General features: G+C 40.0%; 1 protein-coding gene across 1 annotated transcript in view; it reads right to left on the bottom strand.

Annotated features, from left to right (window-relative positions):
- The window catches only part of macrod2 (mono-ADP ribosylhydrolase 2), a 612591-nt gene extending 602102 nt beyond the window's left edge, over positions 1 to 10489 (bottom strand). Inside the window, exons 1-2 of the mRNA XM_037678263.1 lie at positions 10288 to 10489; positions 404 to 502 (exon numbers count right to left, since the gene is read on the bottom strand). Coding sequence (XP_037534191.1) covers positions 404 to 502; positions 10288 to 10324 — 136 coding nt within the window. The 5' untranslated portion in view covers positions 10325 to 10489. The remainder of the gene's footprint in view (positions 1 to 403; positions 503 to 10287) is intronic.
- Between the last annotated feature and the right edge of the window lie 834 nt (positions 10490 to 11323).

Here is an 11323-nt window from a genome sequence, read left to right as displayed (position 1 = left end):
ATATACACATCTAGATAGATATACATATATACACATCTAGATAGATATACATATATACATCTAGACAGACAGACAGACATCTAGACGGACGGACGACAGACAGACAGACAATACGTACGTACAGATGTACGTACAGACAGACAGACAGACAGACAGACAGACAGATGTACGTACAGACAGACAGACAGACAAACGTGTGTGAATGACTACCAGTTAGCTGTCCTGTCACACTTCACCTCTTCATCGTGTTAATTTCCTTAAAATTGTCAGTAATTTCTCTGAGTCAGTTCTTCAGCACAAAGAGCTTCTTTGATTGGTTTGGTCACTGTAAATAAATGTAGTTTGACGTCCCTGTCTGATTCAAAAGTCATTCATCATTTCAAACACAGGCGGTCGCTCTTACGTGTATTTTCTTCTCTCCAGGTTGGGATGTCTTTCAGAGTTTTAAAATCCCGATGATATTCCTTGCGTCTCTCCTCCTGAGTGAGTCCAAGCAGCCGTTCTGTGGAAGGAAATCAGAAATTTGTTTTAATATACAAAGATGGTACAGAAACTGGTACCAACTAGTGTAGTATCCAGTTCCTGATAACACTATTAATGTAAGCTCTTTTACATAAATTATCTTGTTACGGTCCATTTAGTGCCACAGTGCCTTCTTTTTATTATTTATTCAATCTGAATGACCTCCACCCATGTTCACAACAGATGAAGGTCATGTTTGCATTAAAGTTTGGTTTTTAGCTCCTGCACATCTCTGGATTGCTAACATCATCACTTCTCACTTTTCCTGGCCCAGCCCTCGCTGCTTTTGATATTTATGAAAACCTGAATCTTAAACAGTCAATTCTGATTTCTTATTCTGCTTCAAGCAGCTGAACTCGTTGCTGCAAAACACTTGTACGAGTACTTACGGCTCAAGTCTGTGGCTAAAAGGAAGTGAATAACTCTTACAGAGTGGTTTCTCAGGCACCTGAGACTTTATGTGATTATTTAATTTAGGCTCACCAGCTGCTTTGACTTACAGTGGTTAACTTGTCCAGCTTATTATTGAGATTACACGACTTACTGAACTAAAGGCTACTGCACTCAGTCACAATGTTGATTATCTAACATTGAATTTTGAGCAAATAGGTGATTTTTCTGTTGCAGTCTCACTGGATTGAATGTGTTTGCAACAAACGGACTAGTGAGCTGTGCTGTTTGCACTAATAGTTTTGGAAAATTGTATTCTATTTACATGTGTTCTCTCATCAAAACTATATTTAAGCCTGTGCAAATTATTTCACTGACAACAACAGTTTGTTTTGTACCCACCATGGCAGCCGCCCATTGTTTATGATTGAATCTACTGGAGTACACTTTTGAAATGACAAACCTGGACATTGAGGACTGTAGCCTTGAATGTTCTCGGTCTCACGAAGGTGTCAAAACACACTTCCGGTGCTCTACACATACAAAAGCTAAAATAACAAGTGGTACACCAATGTACCCTGTTGGTGAGGGATTTGAATACTGAATGTTTGTAGTTATTGAGATGAGTGTTTTTCTAAACCTTAATGTTTCTGGTGCAAGATATTGAAGTGGGTAGGAGTTGCACGGTGTACGAATCCTGGCGAGTAGAGCGAGCAATTTAATCCATGAAAAGGTGCAATGGCAGAGCCTTGGTCACCATAAAACAATTTCTGACCACCCAAAGAGTCTCCCCTATCATTTGAGGAAACTATACTTTTAAGCAATTTCAAAATTAGAAAGCCTAATTTCCAATATAAAAACACTTACAGCTCGTCATACTCTTCTATTTAGGAGGATTCTCCACATCAAACTCAGGTCCTCTACCAGAGACCGGGGAGTGTGCGGGTTCGTTCAGTATCTTAGCTGTTCCTAGGACTGCACTCTTCTGGACAGAGAAGGTCTCTGAGGTGGTTCCTGATCTGTTGGAGCCAGTCTTCCTGTTTAGGTATCACAGCACTGAGTGCTCCATTGACCACTGGGACTACTGCCGCTTTGACTCCACATAATTTCTGTCTTTCCTCTTTCAACCTTAGGTACTTATTGAGCTTCTTGCATCCTTCTTGGGATTGCTACATCTTTTATCACTGCCTTCTTCATTTGCTTGTCGACCACCAAAATGTCCGGTTGGTTACCCATCACCTGTTTGTCAGTCTGGAGCTGGACGTTCCACAGTAGCCCTTCCATTCTCCACCACCACTGGTGGCATCTCCCACTTTGCCTTCTGGTCCTCCAGTCTATACTCAGCACGAATGCTTGGAGTTGAGCTGGGAGTTGGTGTATTGGTTAAGTCATATGACTTTTGTGGGAAAATATCAGGGATTCAGTGATCGACCAAAATTCGATCAACCTCGGTTACACTACAAGCGAGAGACAAAATAAGGAGGGACAGACAGATGGAAGGGAGGTATTTCCAATTCCCCCTTGACGCTCTGTGACAGGAAATAAAAACGTTTGAGAAGCCTGCAATATCTTAGCGGCTAATTTGAAAGAAATTTGCCACAGCAATTTATATGACCATAATCAAAATTCAAACAACAGCATTTATGACTTTTGACAAAAGCATTTATGACTCCCCCACCCCCCACCCCCTAAAAAAAGATAAACTGCTTGGGCAACCAATAAGGAAAAATATAATGGAAGTCTATAAACAGATAGAACAGATTAAACCCCACTTTATGATCCAACCACTCTGCATGGAGTCCTGAAACAAACTCATTCAGCTGCTTATTAACCTTTGCTCCTGTCTCTCCATTTGACAGCACAATATTATGTCCTTTAATTTGTCCCCAGAGTTCTCAAAAGAGCATTAACTTGTTACAGTTTCATCAAACACATGCTGTTCAGCAAAAGTGGCAATACCCTAATTATACACTTAGCTGTGAAACCATTGCAATATAACTGAACACAAACTGTGTGGACTTTGAAAACATAGCATCTGTAAATGATATTAAATGAGGAGGATATTACAGGAACTTGTTTGAAGAATCTGAGTTATGAGGCTTTTCTTCAAATCAAACTTAAACTCAACTTAAAGCATACAGGACGCAAGGTCTGACCAAGGACTGGGTTTGCAAATTAGCCTGTGGTTAGAAAACCTTTGTACAAAACAACGGTTTCTTCGTTTTTAACATGTAACATTGTTTAATGTGCTGTCCTTGTTCAAATAAAACTTGAATGAATGAATGAATGACCCTATTTTGGTAAGAAATACAGAAATCCTGCAGTGGGAATATTGGTTATACAGCCCTAATGTATTTTTGATCCCCCTTGCCTACTTTTTTTTATTCCCAAGCTGGTTTTACTCTACATAAATGAATAAAAAGGCATGTGAACATAGCAAAGCTCTATATTTTGTCACTAGATTGAACAGTAAGTAGTAGTAGTAGTAGTCAGTAAGGAATTCAAAAGGAAGTGTTAGATCTAAATCTCTATATTAAATAAGGCATATATGAGCTTCTTGTGTTCAACATGTTCAAAATAAAAAGATCAACCACTGTAATTCTAAATACATCCCTGAATCTAAGAATTACAGTACACTTGAGTTTTCCATTTTTCCTTGTATAGGCAATTATTTCAGAAAAGTCTTTACGTTTAGGTTTGTCTACAGCTTCATACAAAAGTCATAAATAAATTAAGTTGATCAGTTTAAAATGGGGAAAATTGTGGAAAGAAAGAGAAATGGAGTAGGGGTGGTTCTGTAGGAGGAGTTAGCAAAGAATGTAGTAGAGGTGTAAAGAGTGTGAGATCGGGTGATGTGTCTGAAGGTAGAAGTAGAAGGTCTGATGCTAAATGTCGGTGATTGGGCTCGACAGGTTGGATGTAAAGGAGAAAGAAAAAAATTTGAAGGATCTGGATGAAGTGATGGCGTATTCCCAGTGAGGAGAGAGTGTTGATTGGAGCAGACACATGTTGGTGAAAGACACAGAGGGGATGAGGACGTGATGAGTCGGTTTGGTGTCAAAGAAAGAAACCAGGAAGGACAGATGTTGGATTTTGCCAAGAGAATGGAAATGTCTATAGTCATCACTTATTTCCAAAAGAGGGAGGAACATAGAGTGACCTATAAGAGTGGAGGCAGGAGTACACGGGTAGACTACATTCCGTGTAGAAGAGGGAACTGGAATAAAATTGGGGAATGTAAGGTTGTGGGAGGGGAGAACATGGCCAGACAGCATTAGATGGTTGTGTGAAGAATGGCAGTTGTTGTGAAAAAGAGTAAAATCAGAGAAGACCAAATAGTGGAAGCTGAGGAAAGAAGAAAGTTGTGAGGAGTTCAGAGAGGAGCTGTTAAAGGCTCTGAGTGGTAAGAAAGACTGGTACAGGACATGAGGACAACAGGACAGTGGTGAGATGTGCTGTAGGAGTGACATAGCTTCAAGGTGGTGGTGGGATTGCATCAAAAATGGGCTCTGAGCCCCTTCTTGTTTGCTCTGGTGAAGGACCAACTAACAGATGAGGTCTGGCAGGAATCCTCACAGACTGTGATGTTTGCAGAAGACGTTGTGATCTGTGGTGAGAACAGGGAACAGGTGGAAGAGAACTTGGAGAGGTGGAGGTATGCACTTGAAAGAAGAGGAATAAAAGTCGGCTGTAGTAAGACAGAGTGCATGTGTGTGAATGAGAGGGAGGCCGGTGGAACAGTGAGGCTACAAGGAGCAGAGGTCACAAAGGTACAGGACTTCAAGAACTTGGGGTCCACTGTCCAGGAAAATGGAGAACGTGGTAAAGAGTTGAAAAAGAGAGTCCAGGCAGGATGGAGTGGATGGAGAAAAGTTTCAGGAGTTATTTGTGACAAAAGGGTGTCAACAAAAGTCAAAGGAAAAAGTTCACAAGATGGTAAGACCAGCTATGTTGTATGGGCTGGAGACAGAGACATGGACAAAAGACAGGAGACAGAACTGGAAGTGGCAGAAATGAAGATGTTTAAGTTCTCCTTAGGAGTAACAAGGGTGGGTAAGATTAGGAATGAGATCATCAGAGGTACAGCACAGGTTGAACAACTGGGAGATAAAGTTAGAGGCCAGACTGAGATGGGTTGGACATGTCCAGAGGAGGGACAGGGTATGTTGGTAAAGGTATTGAAGGTAGATTGGCATTTTTACAAATGCAGCTGCCAAGAAAAAGACAAAGAGGAAGGCCAAGATAAATTATATGAATGCAGTTCGAGAGGACATGGAGGTAGCTGGAGTGAGGACAGAGGATGCAGAGGACAGAGTGAGATGGAGGACTTGCTGTGGAGACCCCTGAAGAGGGAAAAGCCGAAGAAGAAATAAGTTTGAAATGGGGGGGGGGGGGGGCACATGCCATAATGACACTATTATCTTTGATGTTCCAAACTTACTGTTATACCTAAGCTCAAGTTTAGTTTCTACAATAAATTAACTAATAATAATTACTAATTATTAGTAGTAATAATAGTTGCTAATAAATCAACTTAAATAAAATAATACAATCACTACGCAAACAGCTTCAACAATTAGCTTTATATCAATTTGCACAGTTTTGTTTGTTTATCACAATGATGACATCGTCATCTCTCAGTCTTAACTTCAGGGATTGCCACAGCGATACATCTTCCTCCATATCACCATATCCATATCACTCTGTCCTCACATGATAACTAAAATGTGTTACTAGTAACAATCTTTAACATTTATTTCATTTCTGGAGATTGTCTCAAGACACTTCCTTTGTTCCACAACTCCAGCTTTAGCCCCTTGCTAAACCATTCATGAACAGTTTTAATAATAAAGATAAGAAATAAGTTAAATCGTTTCATATACAGTTTGCCGTACCTTGATTATGTCTTAAGGCAAAAGGTCAAACTCAGTTACACATGGGGACAAATTAAAAGCTTGATCCTAGCCGAGACACATTCTTGGTTCGTATTTATTAAAACAAGTTTAAAACTAAGCTATGTTTTCAGATTTAATGTACAAATTTTCACATATACACCTTTTTCCAAGATGTATATATAATTTAGAACAAAAAAAGTACTGATTAAAGAAAATAAGCTAACTTTATAAAAGGCATAATTATTAGGGGTGCACCGATAAAATCGGCCCCAATTTCCTTAATTTTGGGAAATCGGCCAATACTTGCATAAGAAACTGATTTTACCGATTTTTTTTGTTTGTTTTAACAATTGTCTAAACTTCATTTATATTTCAGAGCGCTACCTCATGGCCAGTTAAAACAAGTTTGTACTGTTTCTAGGATGTTGTTCAAGGGTCTGTTTTTCAACAAAATAAGATTGGAAATTGAAGGTGTATTGTGACCTTATAACACCTGACAGTGTCGATTATAAAACTAAATCGGTATCGGCCAAAATCGGAATTGGCAGGTCAGACTTTTTAGAAATCAGTGATCGTGATCGGCCAGAAAACTGCAATCGGTGCACCCCTTAATAATTATTATTAGTTCTTACAGATGAAATATGTTTCCAACTTTAACGGAAACCTGCAGTAAACTAATGTTTTCAGTCCTGATTTAAATAAACCAACAATTTCCGAATACATCAAAATCAAAAGATTACTGAAAAATTCAAGCTTCACCTCCATGGCTTCAAATCTAGCTACGTAGCTGCCATGAGAAGACTGCATTAACTACGCCTGGTTAAATAAAATAAAAATAAAACTGCAAGTGAGGCTCAGTCCGTCACAGATTGGTAGACCAGGATTTAGACATATAAAATGTTGTAGGCCACATTAAATGGTGAAAAGGGCCATTTCTGGTCCGCTGGCGATCATTTTGACACGTGTTTTAAAGCCGATTCCTTTTGGAACTCGTTCATTAGTTCTGCTACTTGTGACTAATTACCTAAAAATGAAATTTAAATATCTCTGAAATGTTTAGGTGATTTTAGAAACATATCAATTAAAAAAGGTTTATGACAAAACATTTGCAAAATCATTCGATAAAATTCAAATAAGCACTGGAGAAATTCAATACAGTTATGGTGATTAGTTACACCTGTGCGGGCAGGTAAATCATTCGCCTCACAAAGTAGTTCCTCCTAAGAAATAATGTAAATTACTTATTTACAGAGCTTGCTGTGTATTGTTTTGTTCTGTATATTTGTCACGTATTTTGTCAATTAAGTGGAATTTAAAATATTTAGTGATTCATCCGCAGTTCTTTACTTATTCACCGATATGGGGCAGTACCATTCAACGACAGACATTCGTAAAGCGGATCTGAATGTGCGGCCAGTGATCTGAACAGGCAGGTTCAATTCTGATTTTCTGCCCTGTAGATGTGTTTGGTTGGTTTTAGCGCATTGATACGACCTTGACCTAGACCTAATGTGAGCTCAAACCCAGGAACAGCTGCAGCGAAACCTGCTGAGACAAACAGTGGAGATATTCTGGTTTTAATTCCTTTTAAGAACAGAGAAAAGTTAAACAGGAAATTTGTACTGGTAACTACATGGTAGGACCTTAATCCATTTTGTGGCTTGTGTATTTTTGACTGTGGGGGGTCAATGGCGTTTGTGGGTTTGATCCCCACTTGAATCTTTTATTTGATTTGGTGATATGTTCCGTCATCATTTTTCACTTTTCTATTATTTTAGAATTGCTTCACTGAACTTTTTTCCCCACATATAACTGTGTTACAGTGGTCCCTCGCTACTTTGTGGTTCAACTTTTGCAAACTCGCTCTTTCCCGGTTTGTCAACTTTAATATTACTCACGTGATTGAGATGAGATTAAAAAAATTACGAATAAAATACTTCGGACAGGCACCACTATTTTTTAGTTTTCTTTCAATAAGCCTATACTGTAACGCCAGTCAAAAAAGAACTACACTACCCAGAAGCCAACAGTGCTTCCGGCTGCTGCTTTCTGCCAAAATGGAGGGAAAGTTTTGCAACGCAAATCTACTCCATCAATGAAGCTCAAAAAACTGGCAGGAAAGGCACAAATAATTCTGAAGCTGAGCTCGTCCTTCAAGTTGTAGGATCTTCACTGGTGAGTACTTGGGCTGCAGCTGATCTGGACTCAGTGTGACCCGAGTCCGGGAGCTGCAGGGAACAGACCGTGCGGGGTTCGACCTGGTTCTGGTCACACGGTGCTGGTCAGGATCAGGCCGAGGTGGTGGACTACATCCTGGGCAGCATTGCTTGCAGAGTGTCCTTTCTAGAGTGACAGCACATGCACATCAACCTGGACGGGGCAGTGGACTTGGTCATGCTGCAGGGTAGTCGAACCGGAACTGAGCCCGACCAGAACCGAGCTTCTACAGAGTTGGTGAGTACCCATAGAAAACTTTTCAGTACTGTACTGTTAAAAATCTTGGTGTTATTTTTGATCAGGACATGTCTTTTATCCCCCACATTAAAAACGTTACTAGAACCTCCTTCTTCCACCTGCATAATATCACTAAAATTAGAAACATCTTATCTAAAAATGACGCAGAAAAACTGGTCCATGCATTTGTCAAGTCTAGACTGGACTATTGCAATGGTTTATTATCTGGGTGTCCAAATACTTCCTTAAAACGTCTTCAGTTGATCCAAAATGCTGCTGCCAGAGTCTTAACTGGAGTTAGTGGGAGAGATCATATTTCTCCAGTTTTAGCTTCTCTCCATTGGCTCCCTGTCAAATCCAGAATAGAATTCAAAATCTTACTTCTAACCTACAAAGCTCTCAACAACCTGGCTCCATCTTATATTACAGATCTTATTGTTCCATATTTTCCTAACAGACCACTTTGCTCTCAGGCTGCAGGTTTACTTGTGGTCCCTAGAATTTACAAAAACAGAACAGGAGGCAGATCTTTCAGTTATCAGGCTCCTCTCTTGTGGAACCAACTTCCAATCTTTGTCCATGACGCTGACACATTATCCAGTTTTAAAACCAGGCTTAAGACTTTCCTTTTTGATAAATCTTATAGTTAGGGTCGGCTTATAGCATTCCTACTTTGCGTTTTTTTTACCTATCATGGGGGTGTGTGGAACGTAACCCCCGCGATAATCGAGGAACTACTGTACTCTGGAGTATTATTTCAGAACTATTACTTTAAATAAAATTAGAAATCCTGTTCAGAAAGCTGTGCACCTGTCGACCGGGGGTGGAAGGCGTCCGTTTCTCCGATTTATTAGACGAGGCGGTTTTTCACGAGACACAACCTCTACTCACACACAAACAAAAACAACAACAATAAATTAAATATTAAGCTAAATATATCGGTTTTAATTTCACACAAAAAAAAAAACGCAATTTGCAAAAAATTTCAGGAAATTTAAGCCCACCCCACTAAAGCTTTTGCTCACCACTGGCTGTACACCCCACGAGGGAGTGGTAGGGCAGAGGTTAAAGAAGGTGGGCCTGTAATTGGATGATTGCTGGTTCAATTCCCGGTACCGACAACATCAAAATGCAGGTGGGATTGGTGAAGCACCCATACCCGTCTCCAACCTCATTTGCCCCACTCTGAGCCCTTGAGCAAGGCTCTTAATCCCCATCTGCTCCCCCGGGCGCCCTAGATAGCAGCTCTCTGCTCCACACAGAGGGCTGTGGTAGCTCGGTGATTTGCGGTTGCGTCAGGAAGGACATCCGGCGTCAAAACAACTGCAAAGTCTTCGTGCAACTTAAGTTGTTGTGGTGACCCCTGAAGAACGGAGCAGCCGAAAGAAGAAGAGATAAAAAAAAATACACCTGAAGTGACTTGGGGGGTATCCAACTGAGCAAAACAGGTCAGTAACTCAGTAAAATAAATAAATAAAATCCTTTAACCTCTTTAAATAGTCAACAGGTCCCACTGCAAGCACATGGAGTCAAAACAACTTATGCAACTTTGCAGCATTTGAAGCACAAGGAGGGTTATTCTTCCTTCCGTTCCTGTAAATTAAAACATACATTTCACGTTTTGCTCCCATTAAACGTGCCGTTTATCTTATGGAACAGAGTTTGACAGCAGGTAGGGCATTTAGGTGCAGGAAAATGTGGAGCCTACAGGTGCACACAGGTAGAAAAACAGGAAATATTTGTTAGTGGCTGAAAGACGGGTACAGAAATAAACTGGGGTCAGCTGTGAGCAGCTGAATGGCACGAAGAGCTGAATAAACGGGTTGTTGCGAATGTCAAGCATTTAATTGCGGCAGGCGCAACAGTAACATCTGTACAGAGCCCGTGAGGGTAACAAATAAAACAAGTTGTGAAAGCAATAAGCAGAAAGCAAACAAAGTGTCCGTCAATATTCCTGCATAGTTAGGATTTATGCTGTGTGTGCCGTGGACATCATTCCATAACTCCCCCCCAAAACAAGCCTTACCTTTTTCAGTCTTCCAGTCCTTTTTCTTCTTGCTCATGCTGCCGGAGTAATAAGACTTCGAATGGTTGTTTTTTGACTGTGACAACCCCAGGCTCACAGTAAAGAGAGTCCCGAGGAGAAAATAAATCCAGAAATGTAAAGTGAAACAGCCTCTGGACGGTCGTCTCACCTGTGAAGCTGTCAAATTTCTATGGACCTCAGGCCGCTCTAACTAGCATGACAGCGCCGTAGATTTCTGTGTACGAATCTGCGCCTTCTGATTGGCTCTCGGGAACGGAAATGTCGGCGTCTGATTGGTCAGTGGAATGTGTCAATCATGGAACGTTCACGCAGAGTGTGGAACAACCAACCTTGACTTCGCTCTGCGTAAAGATTTCACTTAGAGCTAAAAGTTTATGCTTATGTTCGTCAGTAAAACACAATTTATGTTTGTTTAAACCAGAAAAGTAACATGGTTTTAATTTAATATATCGAAATAACTGTAAAGCCATTATAGCTGAGCAGTTATGTGTTACTTTTTGTCCTAATAAAACCCTAACTGTTGTGAGAGTTATGTCCATGATATGGTTAAATTTCATTAGTGCTCATTGTTTGGCTGCATTTATTGTTCAGTTACATTCCAAATCAAATGTTTCAAGCAAATCTATCAAACGTTTGCATGTGATGACCTCACATGCATGAAAAAAAGCATGCAAATTATTCATCAAAATGTATAATTTGCAAGTTTCATTTCAAAAGTGAGTGTTGGAAATACAAGTACACAATGACATTGTGCCTGCGTCATGAAATATTTGTCATAAAATTGAATGCATTTTTGGAAAGACAGTATAATAGCTTGTTACAAAACATAAATAAAAGCAAATTAACGTAGCTGAGATGTTGAGCAGTTGTGGAGATTTGTCATGAGAACGCCTGCATTGCTACAATGGCTAACAACACAGCATAGAGAAGAATCTGATGTTTCTTTTAGATTATTTGAGTCACTATCAGAGAGAGACAAAGAGTCAGAGTTTTAATATTATTGCTTCATTAAACA

The sequence above is a fragment of the Nematolebias whitei genome, chromosome 1, assembly GCF_014905685.2.
Source record: "Nematolebias whitei isolate Nwh7 chromosome 1, NemWhi1, whole genome shotgun sequence".
Classification (NCBI taxonomy): Eukaryota; Metazoa; Chordata; class Actinopteri; order Cyprinodontiformes; family Rivulidae; genus Nematolebias; species Nematolebias whitei.
This window is presented reverse-complemented; position numbering and strand designations above follow the sequence as displayed.